Raw genomic sequence first — 15,002 nt, forward strand, 5'->3', positions numbered from 1 at the left:
CCACGTGCTTACGCCCGTCTGACGGGCAGCTAACGACGAGGAGGAATGTCCCATGGGCTGAGAAATATTTGGGCCTTAGTCCAGTTGGGTCAGGCGCCAGTCCAGTCCAGAATAATTTCTTTTGTCAGTCACCTTATAGATGGAGAAGTAACCATTATTAACTTAGAGAGTAAAACTTCTTATATTGATACTTATATTTGTTGTTCTAAAATTTATATTTTCACCGCAAAAGCAACGAATATCATCATCATTATCATTTCAATTTATCCTTCTATAGCTTCTCTACACACTAATCAATAATTTCTCTCCATTTACCGAGTTCAAATTAGTTTCATTAAACAGCCTATATCATCCATGATTAAAAATTAAATTATACATCCATTTTTAAATGATTTAGTTGTAGAAAAAAACGTGAATTATAATATTTTAGAACCAATTCAGAAGAAAAGTATTATTTTGAGGATCAATTTGAATAGCGTCTCGATTTTCCCTCAAATAGAGAAATTTATTTTTTACCTAATATTATATGTGTAGTCATAGATTACTTAAACTTAGCACCAACTTTGAACGGTTGAACATTCTACCCGTAAGCTACTATGCGTAAGTGTAAGTGTTGAAGTATGTCTTAAAATCTTTGTTGATGAATAGATAGAAAACATATTTTGAGATTGTCAATATCAGAAAGTCGAAAATGTGCAAGAATGTCTGATTTGAACAATTTGCGGATTTCGGGTTTAACCAGTTCAGTTTGCGGATCCGGTATTTAATGTTAGAATATTAGATACATATTAATTTAGAAATAGTCTAAATTAATATAAAATATTTATAATATTTTATTATAACAATTAACGAGTTGTGTTTTTTGGGCTTGGATTTTAGCTTTTATATATATATATATATACGTATTTTGAAAGTGTGACAATTTAGAGCTTTAGAGTAAAAGGGAGAAAACGGTTTAGGGTTAAACAATCTTAGGGTTTATGGTATTCTTGGAAAACTTATAAAGACAAGGGTTTTGGGAAATCTTTGGAGTTATCTAAGTGGTTGCCAATTACTTATAAATTTTGGGTTTGAGTGAATCATATATTGAGAGTTGGAGAGGTTGTAAAACACTTGGGTAGAAAATAGGAATTTGTTCTTGGGAGCAATTTGCGTTGTTCTTGAGAACTTTAAGGGCGAAGGATATTTTCTGTAACTCATATGTAATCTCTTGTAACAACTTTTTTAGTATAGTGAATTGGAGAGCTGCTATATCTCCTAGAGTAGATCTTTTGATCGAACTGGGTAAACAAACTTTTCATCTCTTTTCGCTTTATTCTGTTATATTTTCTGCTTATTGGTTATTATTGTCGAAGGCCATTTATTTCGGTTGCTACTGTTCTTTGCCTCACATAATAAATTATTGATTGAATTGAACCTTTTCGTAATCCACAACAAGTGGCACCCACCGTGGGCCAAGGGGTATTGTTTACAAGTGAGCACCATGGATAAATGAGGGATCGAGAAATTTTCTGGAAACAACCATTTTGGGTTGTGGAAAATTAAGATGCAAGCAATTATAATTCAAGATAATTGTATTGATGCTTTGAAGGGCGAGTAATCGATTCCTACACACCTACCTAAAGTAGCAAAGACCGAGATGATGGAGAAGGCCGAGAGTGCCATTATCTTGTACCTCGAGGATAAAGTTCTTAGAGAAGTCGTCAGAGAGAAAACTGCAGTTGCTATGTGGGTAAAACTTGAATCATTGTATATGACCTAGTCTTTGACTCACAGGTAGTGTCTGAAACAACAACTTTATTCATTCTGAATGGTAGAGAACAATCCATAGTTCAACAGGTTACAAAACTTCACAAGATTATTGATGATCTTAAAAATATTAAAGTGAAAATTGATGATGAGGACAAGGCTTTACTCTTGTCGAGTTCTTTACCCTGATCCTTTGAGCACTTTATAGATGTCCTCCTTTATGGTAAGGAAGGTACTATCACTTTGGATGAAGTCCAAACGGCGGTAAAATCCAAAGAATTTTCAATGGCAGGAGATTTGAGGATTGAAGATAGTGGTGAAGGCTTAAATGTGTCAAGAGGAGGAAGTGAGCGTAAAGGGATGTCCAAATTAATAGGGTTTGACAAATCAAAGGTAAAAAATTTTAATTGTCAAAAAACTGGTCACTTTAAGAAGGATTGTCCTGAGAGAAAGGTCAATGAAGATTGTGTTTAAGTTGCAGTTGCCTTGGATAAGGATGGTTATGAGGATGTTGGTGCACTAGTAGTATCGAGTTTAGAAACTGAAGATAGTTGGGTTATTGACTTAAGTTTCTCTTATCACATGTGTCCAAGAATAAAATACTTTGAACTTTGAAGTTGGGGCGAGGTGGAGTAGTTCACCTAGGTGATAATAAGGGTTGCAAAGTTCATGGTATTGGTACGGTCATATTTAAAATGTTAGATGATCAAGAGTTTCTTCTTCATAATGTGAGTATGTTCCAAAACTCGAGCAAAATTTGTTATATATAAGTATGTTTGATATTCTAGGCTATTGCACTAGAGTTGAACGCGGAGTATTGAAGATTTGGCGTGATGAATTGATTATTGTTAATGGGTCTAAAATATGTGGTCTATATATTTTAGAAGGTTTAAATGTTGTTATTCATTCATCATTAACTAGTGGAGGCTTTTATGATAAGGAAGAGCTATAAGATTGAGTTCAAGGCTTTATGAATTCCTTGAAGCTGTTGCAGAAGTGTATAATGAATTTTGCATAAAATAAGGGATAAAAATGCATGTAACCGCTGAGTTGTTATTGATTTTTTGAGGAAGGGTTGATGTCAAAGAAGCTTACTTGTTTGGTAGAGAATTTCTTCAGAGGAAGAATAGTGAAAGCCAAGGGATAAATTTGTTAAAAACTATAATGGAGAAAACTCAGTTTGAGGTGGAGTTTCCTACTATGGATGCTAGCAGTAGTGAGGGAACCGTTACAAAGATCTCTGATTATTATTTGACTCATGATAAGGTAAGAAGGGGGGTTGTAGCATCTCAAAAGAACGATTATGCTAGCCTTGGGTGTTATACTTTGAATGTGGTTGAAGGGTAGAAAAATTCAGAAAGAATGACCTTCAAAGAAGCATTCGAAAGCAGATGGAGTCAACGATGGTTGAAGACTCATACATGTGGGCTTGTTAAATTACCTAGGCAGAAAAGGGTAATTGGAAACAAGTGGAGACAATTGGCAAGATCAAGATTCAAGGGTTGCTTGAATTTGATCAAGATTATTGATTAGAGTTTCAACATGGTACAAAGCAGCAGGGTTGTTGATGGTTAAATTGACATCAACACGGTTTGAAGTCAAGGTTGAGATTGTTGAAGTATGCCTTAAAACCTTTTTTGATGAATAGAAAGAAAACATATTTTGAGATTGCCAAAAATCAGAAAGCCGAAAAGAGCAAGAATGTCCGGTTTGACCAGTTCGCGAATTTCAAGTTTGACCAGTTTGGTTTGCGGATCCGTTATTTAATGTTAGAATATTAGATATATATATATATATATATATATATATATATATATATATATATATATATATATATATATATATATATATTACTTTAGAAACAGTTTAAATTAATATAAAATATATTATAATATTTTATTTTAATAATTAATGGGTTGTGTTTTTTGGGCTTGGGTTTTAGCTATTATATATGTATCTCTTAGTTGTTTGAAAGAATGATAATTTAGAACTTTAGAGTAAAAGGGAGAAAAAATGTTTAGGGTCAAGGATTATACAATCTTAGGGTTTATAAGGTTTGTGGTATTCTCAAGGAAAACTTAGAAAGACAAAGGTTTTGGAAAACCTTTGGAGTTATCTAAGGGGATTGCCAATTACTTCTAAATCTTGGATTTGAGTGATTTATATATTGAGAATTGGAAAGATTAGGAAACACTAGGGTAGAAAATAGGGGTTTGTTCTTGGGAGCCTTTAGGGTTGTTCTTATGAACTCTTAAGGCGAATACTATTTTTTGTAACTCATATGTAATCTATTGTAACAACTTTCTGAGTATAGTGAATTGAAGGGTTGCTCTCTCCCCCAGAATAGATCTTTTTGATCGAACTGGATAAACAAACATTTCGTCTTTTTCCGCTTTATTTTGTTATATTTTATGTTTATTGATCATTATTGCTGAATGTCATTTATTTTGGTTGATACTGTTATTTCTCTCACATAATAAATTATTAATTGAATTTAACCTTGTCGTTATCCACAACAATGAATATGTATGGTATTTGAGTAGGAATATAGTGAATCCGCTTTTTTTTTAAGTTTTACAATCAAATATATTTTTGTGAGCAAATCATCCTCTTCACAATCAACATGAGTTGAGCCTATATAAAGGAGCTAGTTTAAAATATATAGTGATAATAAAAAATATATCACAATGTCATCAAATCATATTTCACAATTATAATGAAATATAATTGAGTAATAATATTAAAATTTTACACTATCACTTAATATATCTATAGTAATTTAAAATTAAATATATAATGAATAAAAAATATCAATAATTAAAACATAAATTACTTTGGATTATTTCAAATTAAAAATTACATGAATGCATTATCTAATGCCTTAAAATTTTAATTAATTATTTTTTCATATAATTATCGTCAATTGGTAAATTTTAAATTATTTTGTAGTGATGGAAATATTCAAATGCTAAATTAATAATATCATACCATTTTTTATTTTTCTGTGCAACTTTATTTTTTTTCCTTATTCATTAGGAAGGTACATTGTCTAATCTAACAGTCTACATTCAACTGCACTGATAAGCTAGATGCATGTAATTTATTTGATCTTTTTAAAGGTACAAAATCATATGAGGATTTCTCAAAAGAAAGAGAAAGCAAAGGGGTAAGGAGTGTTGAATTTTCTCCAACTATGGAGAATAATGGTCGAGTATGCACCATTTGTAATAAGTTCTTTTCTAATGGTAAGGCTTTGGGAGGCCACATAAAGTCTCACTATTCCAAATTGCCAATCCCTCCAAAACCTCCATTAAATAGCCAAGCTCCTGAATATTCAGTAGGGTCAACCCAACATCCAAATCACTTTATCACTACATCTTGTGTCTCAATTGCCAATACAAGAAATAACTCTATACACAATCTTAGATCTCTGAAAAGAAATTGTTATTACAACCTAGAAAACTTTGGTAGGAAACATGTGTTTGAGTTTTATCCAAAAAACCCAACTGGAAAAAGATCGAAATGCAGTCGTAGACAATTCAATGTGGCTGGAGAAAAAGAAAAGAATACCCAATTTAGTGTAGCTGAAGAAAGAGAAGAGAATGCACAATTTAATGTGGCTGAAGAAAATGAAGAGAGTTCACAATTTCAATTAGTGTATGATGATTTTGATATGGAAGCTGCTAAAACATTGGTTATTATTTGTGCGAAAGAATGGCAACAAATCGAGGAGAAATACTATCAAAAGAAGGCAAAAAAATTGTGAAAATGGCACCATTGGAATTAAGTGTGATATTTGTCACAAAGTGTTTAAATCTTATCAAGATATTGATGGACATGATAAAAAGCATAAGGAAATTAATAATTTATCTGAAGAAGTTGGTGTTAGTGGAAACGAAGTTGATATTGTAAATGTAAAAGTGTATAAGTGTATGTATTGCTTTGAAATCTTTGAATCTGATAAATTTCTTGAGGAACATGGGAAGATACACTTATCTTATTCTTCTTATTCTTAGTCATAGAAACATAGTTTTAAATTGCGGTCGTGGTCATTGGTTTAGATTTTAATGTTATTGCATTTTCTTTGTTTGAATAATGTTAAACATTTGGGTCTATTTTATTTTGATTATTATATAAGAACTCTTGTCAGTAATTTTTATCTATTTTTCATGTTACTTATTGTTTCTCGCTACAACAAATTCCTATTAAAATGGACATCTCAATTTTAGATCTAAATTTTCTGCAATAAATTTACCACTCAGTTACAAGCGGCAATCAATCTTTGTCATTGATTTGATATCAAATGGTACGAATTACACTTTCGGTAACTTAATGTTAACTAGTCCCGAATATTGATGTAAAATCAAACGAGCGAGTTCTATAACTTTATGACGCTATTACAATAAACAATCTAAGTTCATCGATTCCTAATAAATGGTTATTATTATTAGATACAATAAATTAAAGTTATTAATTAGTATATTGGTGCAGTCTAAATCATAAAACTTGTTTATTTAACTTATTCTCTCACAATCAACAAGTTAAATTGTTAATTTTTAAATATATTGGTTTAAAATATTAACATAATAAAAAATAACATCAAAATTTGGGGATCATTGTCCACCTTCCAGCCTCAATTAGCCATATGTTTATGTATATTGATAAAGACTAATGTTGCATATTATAAGAAAAACGTGATAGAATAGACCTAGTGCAATTGACCTTTGGATTCAAAAAATGCACTAAGTCCCCAACATCTAATAGGCGGGTCGAATCCGACACTTCTACACCACATCTTCACGTCGATGTGGTGATTTGTGCAAACCTTTTCAAGGTTCTAGACATGTTTTAAAGAGAGAGTGATCCTAATCTCGTTGATCTGTTCATGAGACTCTTCAAAACCAGACTTAGTAGGTGCCTTTGGTGTTGAAAAAGAATTACAAGTGTGAGTAGTGTGGGGAAGTCCCACATTGGTTAGGAGTGTGAAGAATTGAGCATTTATAAGTGGGAGAACCTACACGCCTATCAACTTATTGTTTTAGGATGATATGTGGCATCTCTCTCTTTTGTGATCCTAGAGAATTAGTCCCATTGGTGCTCCCAACTCTCCCGAACTCCCCAACAATAGTATCAGAGTCTGGTTCGGCTTCGTGGAGGAGAGGGAGCTGGATCCGGTGTTGGATTCTGTTATAGGATGTGGGGGAATCACACTTGTGTGGGATAATGTTAGGTCTAAGTGTGAGTGGCTAAATTCCCAAATCGCGTATAAATGGATGAAATGTTGGATTTATATGAAAGATGACCCATTAACCCAATACCTTAAGGTTTTGGGTGAGTATGTGACGTGTCTCCTTCAAAGGTGTGTTGCTCAAAAGGAAATGTCCCAAGTTAAAATGCTCCCCCGTGTTCCCCCCCCCCCCCCCCGAATTTCCCTAACAAATGGTATCATGAGACCTTGGTTCAAGTGAAGGGACCAACTTACTTGTATCGAAATGGCCATAGGAGGTGTCCACTTAAAAAATGTCAACAGGGATACAAGTGTATGTGGATAAAAGAGCTTCCACTTGAGGGGAAGCATTATGGATAGAATCACACATGAGGGAGAGTATTGAAAAAAGAATTACAAGTGTGAGTAGTGTGGGTAAGTTCCACATTGGTTAGTAATATGGAGACTTGAACATTTATAAGTGGGAGAACCGACACACCTATCACCTTAAGGTTTTGGACCGGTATGTGGCATCTCCCTCTCTTGTAATAGTCTCATTGGTGCTCCCGATTCTCTTAGGCTCACCAACATCAGTAAGAGTCGGGTTAAGGATTGTAATATGGATATTTGATCCATGCCCATGCTAGGCGTGAGGGTGTGTGTTCAAGTTGATAGTTGTGTTGTTGAATTTTGGTTGAAGTCCCGCATTGCTTGCTTAGGTTCCCGGGTTGTTGGTTGTATAAATATGTGAGAACGACCTCCCTATTTAAGTTAGCTTTTGGGGTTGAGATCCAAGCATATTTAACATTGGGTTCTCTATCCTTGGAATTCAAAATACACTAAGTTCTAAATCATCTGATAAGTTAGTCGAACCATCTTGATCGACATGACTAGTGTGTTGAAGACTGGGTCTTTTAATACTTAGTTATTTTCAAATATTGTCATTCTTATTCTTTGTCGAATTCTTCAGCTAAAATCCCTAGGGTAACACCATCATCAAATGCCCGCCCCAAAATATGTCTCCTAGTCATGATCCCCACTTAGTATGTGGCTCGTTCTAATGGGAAACATTGATGGTGACGTGTATGCAGTTCATAACTATACAATGAAGTGGCAAGGTCATGATTCCCTGAGAAGTAGGCAGCCAACAAGTCTCACAGTCAAGGAGAGACAATTTTTTACCCATTAGGAAACCCTAAATTCAGTCCCATAGGCCTCTATAAGTGCCTTAACCTTATGGTTGAGAGGACATTTTGATATTCACCGAAAAACACCCCTACAATAGAGCTTATCAACCTAGTCAGCTTGAACTGGCCACACATAAAACACTTCCAAAACAGGGATCCTCACCCTCGTGAGCTTGCATAACACATATAAACACTAAAGCCTATGGCCACCACTACCAGCCTAGGGGTGCCACACATCTGTACTTTTTTTAGCAAGTACGCTTTTCAACCCTTGCAAAAATCACTCTTACTATCTTCCAACTATTTATTCAATCAACCATGATCGAATTCAATTTTGTTTGTGGTGGTGTTGCCAATGTGTCTAACCTGATTAGTCGATACACAAACTATTTTTTCATCCAGTTAGTCAAATATTGTAGTTTCAACATATTTTAAATTTTTTGGATACTACACTCACACACTTTTGAACTGCATGACATAATCAACACATGATTCCTCTATAAAAAAACTAATTAGAACATTCCATACTTCAATTGTGGGTTTCAATATTTGTATAAGTTTGATCATTTTCTTGTCTCCACCCTTGATTTGTTTGTTTCCCAAGGTTCTCTTAGTTTTACATCTCACATTTTTGTTATGATACCGAAAAAATAAAACATATGACGTAGACACTTTTTTGTAATATAATTCATTAGTGAAGTATCACGATTAATGACAATCACCTATGACATATTTTCCAAGTATTTCAATAGATTGTGAAACATTTTTAGAGCCTGAGTAATATTATCCTTCTTTTAACATTCCAAAAAGCAAATTCAATTGAATATGTTATCTCTATAGAAGTAACACCAATAATTTCAAGCAAAAGTAACATGCATTTATTGGTTTTATATAATGAATCAATTATCAATACTATGAAAAAAATTTCAAGCAACTTGATGTATTCAGGATATGTCCAAAATATATCTTGAACAAATTTTCCATCCTCACACACTTTCTACCTAGAAACATATGGCGTTTTTCAACAATTTCAACAATTGTTGCATTTTAGATCTTAGACCCATTATCGCACTGTTGTTTTTGTGCCGAATATTATAATTTTGCTTAATATTTGAGACACTATCATGTCTTTTTAATTTTCAAAATTTCAAGTATGTTTTTAGGCTGAACCATGTTCATCGTCATCTGAAGAACAATTTCCTTCTCATCATAATCTAAAGGAGTAACATTAAGATGACTGACTAACTTGTGATCAAATCTATGTTTATGTACAATGCATATCATATTAAATTTCTAAACATTTTTTTATCATGTGGTACCCATGCAACTTAAAATTACGTCTACATTTCCTTATTATAGTGTCATCATGTTTCAATTTCAAGACATGTTCTTTATACTCATCACTTTCTTTTGCATCTCACCGTAGCAAATGTCGATCTTTTATCAGAATCGGAATCAAACATCCTGATAATTATCCCAAAACCTAATTTTACAACTTCCATATAGACCCATATAAACATAACGTAACATATTATGAATTAATCAAATGAGATAAAGACATGCATTACTTGTAAATTAGGATAATTATGAGGATTTTAATGTCGAAATACAATTTCATTGTGTTACCAAACACCATAACTGCATAAAGAAATAATTTGTGAGAGAGTTTAAAGAATATGACGTAAATCTTGAGTGAGAGAGTTTAACAAACTAATTATGTATAAAACGTTATGATTTGGAAGATAACATTTGGATTATGTAACTGTGTAAAGAAGTTATCTTCAAGATTGAAAAATTTCCTACACCTTTTCGCATTTCAAAAAACAACTTAATTGATTGATCATGGTGCATCTGAAAGTTATCATCTAGACATAACGAATGCACATTTTTTTCATAAAATTTGAGAGAAACATATAGAAAGTGTAATGAACAACCCATAAAACGACCCACATATAAATTATATTTTGAAAACAAAATATAATTGGTTAAAAGTTGAAACAAATACAATATTTTTGAATAATATGTTTTTGTTTCGAACAAATTTGTCCTAAAAAAGTTAAAACTGAAAGAGATTAACATCACATACTATTGTAATCAAAGTTTCGAATTAACAATAAAATCCATAATATTATAGTGACTTCAATATCATCGTCGTCCTATCGTAACTTTACCCACGACCACACATCAACCCACCATATATTTTATTTCCTGGTTCTAGTGTCATCATGTTTTAGTTTCCTGACATGTTCCTCATACTTACCCTTTCTTTCACATCTCATCGTAGCAAACCTCTCGATAATTATCCAAAATCTAATTTAGGAACTTCCACGTAGACCTATTTAAACATAATGTAACATAATACCAGGGGTGACCCTGAGCACGGGAGCCCAGGGCCCCATAATTTTAGGGGCACCAAAATTTTTTTTACCCCCTATATATATTCAAAGAAAATATTTTAATATAAAAATAATTGTTAGAAACAAAATACTGACTAGCAAACTTATAGGGACACTACAAAGTCAAAATTAATAACAGATTCTCATTTCTCATATATAAATTATAGACTCGAATAAAATCAATTAATATATTCATAATTTTAACAACTACAAAATTTAATTGAGTCACTAAAATTAAAATAATTAAAATAATCATATAAACAATATTTTATATTATTGATGTAAGTTAGGAATCTCTAACCTTGCCAATTTTGAATTCAAGTAAGTTTTGGAAAGTTTTTATTCAATATGATTTAGAGCAATTAAGTGAAATAATATTAGAATATATATGCAACGTATATGTAACCCAACGGTATGAAAATTATTCAATATGTACCCAACGGTATGATTATGAAAGCTATATCATTTGAATTTTGTCGATATAAATTAAATTATTCATTGTATTAATTTTAATATCATTGAATTTTATAAAGGTTTATGAATTTTGTGTCAATATTATTCAACGGTATTAATTTTAATATCAATGAATTTTATAAAGGTTTCATGTTGATATTCAATTTTCAATATCAAGTTTGATTTGGTGTTCAAAGGCTTTTGGAACAAATTGATCAGAATTTAAGTTGAAGATTAAAAATCAACATCAGGTACTATTGTTTCATCTCTTTGATTGCTTGAAATGTTGCCTAGAAAACAATTGTCTGGTCATCTAAAACGAAAAAGAAAGAAACTAATTGAAATTGATAATAAATCTCAAAAGGGTGCTATTCATAAATTTTTTGAGAAACACCCTACAATTTCTATTTCGAATGATGCAAATCTAGGTAATTTGAACCTTGAAGTTGAGAGTTTAGAGAATGAACAACTAAATAGGATTGTTGAAGAGCGAAATATTTTGGTTGAAAATAATGAAAATAAAGATGACGATGATGATGAAGCTGAAATTTTTGATGATGAAGGTTATAATAATGAAAATGAACATATCCTTGTTTTTGTTGATGAACAACATAACGAGTCTAGTCTATTGGACATTTATGATCCAAGAACATGAATAACCTTAGCAATGACTTAAGAGATGAATTACTTAGAAATGGTCCTATAAGAGATGTGTCAATTGTGAATGATCCTAAAGATACTTTTGGTAGACATTTCTCACCATCATGTTATATCCGTTATTGTTCTAATGGAGAAGAGCAAGATAGGAATTGGCTTGTTTATTCAAAAGAATTGGATAGAGTTTTGTGTTTTTGGTGTAAGTTATTTGGTACAAGTAGTAAAATGAATCGCTTAGCAAATGAAGGTTTTAATGATTGGAAACATATTTATGAAAGGCTTAAAGAACATGAATCAAGCTGTGCACACATGTCTTTCATGAGTAAATGAATTGACTTACAAATTAGATTTAAAAAAAATATAACAATTGATAAACATCTTCAAGAGCTTATAAGAAATGAAAAAAGACATTGGAAAGATGTATTACTTAGGATAGTTTATGTTACTAGATATCTAGCTGAGCAAAATTTAGCATTTCATGGAAAAAATGAGAGGATTAATGTGGAAAACAATGGAAACTATCTTTCTCTTGTTGAAATGATTGCTGAATGAGATCCTGTCATGCAAAAACATTTTGAACATATTAAGAATAATGAAATTCATTATCATTATCTTAGTCATAAGATTAAAAATGAATTGATTAACATGTTAGGTAATGAAGTCAAAAGTGCAATAGTCGAAAAAATCAAAGAAGTAAAATATTTTTCTGTGATTCTTGATTGTACTCCTGATGTAAGTCATCAAGAACAAATGACTCTAATTATACGTTGTGTGGATGTTTCTACAAGTCCAATAAAAGTTGAAGAGTTTTTTGTAGAATTTTTGAAAGTCTATGACACAACAGGTCAAGGATTGTTTGAAGAATTAAAAAATGTATTAGAAACTCTTAGTCTATATATTAATAATGTGAGAGGACAAGGATATGATAATGGATCAAACATGAAAGGTAAACATCAAGGTGTACAAAGAAAATTATTAGATATTAACCCTAGGGCATTATACATACCATGTGGTTGTCATAGCCTTAACTTGACACTTTGTGATATTGCAAATTCTTGTACTAAAGCTAAAGATTTTTTTGGAGTGTTACAACATATTTATACTGTATTTTCTCATTCGACAAAACGTTGGAAAATTCTTAGAGATAATGTGAAAGGTTTAACTATTAAACCATTGTCACAAACACGTTGGGAAAGTCATGTGAATAGTGTATATGCAATTAAATCTCAAACTTCAGATGTAAGAGAAGAACTACTTCAACTAGCTGAACAAGATAATGATCCTAAAATTAAGAGTGAAGCCGGATCTTTAGCAACTCATGGAATTGGAAACTTTGAGTTTTTAGGAGCTATTATTATTTGGTTTGAATTGTTAACTGCTGTTAATGAAATTATCAAAAGTTTGCAAAAAAAAAAAGACATGCGTATTGATGTGGCTATTGAACTAGTAAAATGTTTGATCAAGTATTTGAAAAAATATAGAGAATCTGGATTTATAAATGCTAAGGCTAGTGCTGAAAAGATTGGAAATGAAATGAAGATTGAACGTGTGTTTATTCAAAAACGTAAAATTCATAGAAAACAACACTATGATGAAAATCCATCTCAACCCGCACAACTGAATCTTGAGTCTGCTGAAGAGTCTTTTCGAAATCACTATTTCTTATATATTGTAGATCAAACAATTGACTCACTTGATAGAAGATTTGAGCAGTATAGCACATATGAAAATATTTTTGGATTCTTATTTAGTATTGAAAGGCTTAGATCATTATCTGATAGTGACTTGAAAGCATGTTGTACACATCTTGAAACTTGTTTAAAACATGACGATTCTCTTGATCTTGATGGTGAAATTTTGTTTGAAGAATTGAAAGTGATTAGAGAAGTTTTAACAGATGAATTAAAATCAAGCTATATGATATTGAGTTCTTTAAATACTTTTAATTGTTTTCCTAATGCATGCATAGCTTATAGAATAATATTAAATATTTCTATCAGTGTTGCATCTGCTGAGAGAAGTTTTTCTAAATTAAAATTATTAAAATCTTATTTGAGATCTACTATGTCACAAGATAGATTAAATAATCTTGCGTTGATTTCAATTGAAAATAATTTTTTGAAGAACCTTGATTATGAACAAATTATTAATGATTTTGCAACAAAAAATGCAAAGAGGATGATATTTAAATAATTTTAAAGGGTTGGTCAATTTTTTATAGGAAAAAATATCGGATCATGAAGAAGAAGAAAAAGAATAAGAAGAATAAGTCTCTTTATAGTGGTTTATGTTTTGATGTAGTATAAGTCTCTTTTTGCACAGTGTCAAATAAAAATGTGTTTTTATCCAATTATTTCTTTTGTTCTTATATATTTATTGTTAAAAAATTTTTTGGGCACCACTTTTTTAATTCCCCCAAGGCACCCAAATTCAAAGGACCGGTCCTGCATAATACAATATAATTACGGGTGGCAAAACGGGCCCGGCTCCCTATGGGGTCACCCCCAGCGAAAATCCCAAAATACCCCTGCTTCGGAAATGAACTTCCGAAGCGCTTTTTTTTTAAAAAAAATTTCCATAATTCGGAAGTTCATCTCCGAAAACACCTCATGGGGGGTGTCTTCGGAGATGAACTTCCGAAAACACCTCATGGGTGAATTCGGAAATGAACTTCCGAATTATGCAGAAACTGTGTTTTTTTTTTAATGTTATTTCTTAAACAGTCTCGCATTTTAATTAAACGCAAACGCCAAATAAAATAAGCAACAGATAAACAGAAAATACTAATACGATAAATAAAATCCAAATAATATATACAAGCCGAACCAAATAGTAATAGTGTGCGCAATATACAATCTGAAAACAAAAAATAAATAAACCCGACCACTACTGGGTGTGGTTAACCCTCTCACCCTGAGCCCTCCTCTGCCGCCTGTACCCCGCCGCACGGCCCGCATCAGTGACGATCGCCTCCATCACGGCGACTGCATCTGGACCGCCCTGAAGAACGATACCCCGATCCAAGGCGTCCCGCACAAGCATCTCTATCCGCTGGCAGATCGGCAGGAGGTCAATGGCGTGGTCATCCTCGGCCTGCTGGTTCTCCAGGATCTCCTCATGTGCTGGCTTAGGAGCGCCGGGAACGTCGGGTCTCAGTAGAGGATGGGACACCCGGTAGAACCATGTGACGTACCCCTCCTCACTGTGCCAGTCCTGTGTGACCCGAGTGAGACGGTACTCCTGCGGTACCACATGATGCTGCCAGTCCTCCCATATGGCAGTGAGCTGCACTCGGGTCACTGTGTCGGGAACTGCCTCAAAGGGTGACCTGGGTATCCGCTGCACGAATCCGAA

General features: G+C 32.7%; 1 protein-coding gene across 1 annotated transcript; it reads left to right on the forward strand.

Moving 5' to 3' along the window:
* The first annotated feature begins 11,642 nt into the window (after positions 1 to 11,642).
* On the forward strand, positions 11,643 to 12,200 carry LOC131622707 (uncharacterized). The gene is made up of 2 exons (XM_058893746.1): positions 11,643 to 11,895; positions 12,034 to 12,200. Exons 1-2 carry the CDS (start codon positions 11,643 to 11,645, stop codon positions 12,198 to 12,200), a joined length of 420 nt encoding a protein of 139 aa, XP_058749729.1.
* Positions 12,201 to 15,002: the final 2,802 nt, after the last annotated feature.

The sequence above is a fragment of the Vicia villosa genome, unplaced genomic scaffold (assembly GCF_029867415.1).
Source record: "Vicia villosa cultivar HV-30 ecotype Madison, WI unplaced genomic scaffold, Vvil1.0 ctg.000041F_1_1_1, whole genome shotgun sequence".
NCBI classification, from domain to species: Eukaryota; Viridiplantae; Streptophyta; class Magnoliopsida; order Fabales; family Fabaceae; genus Vicia; species Vicia villosa.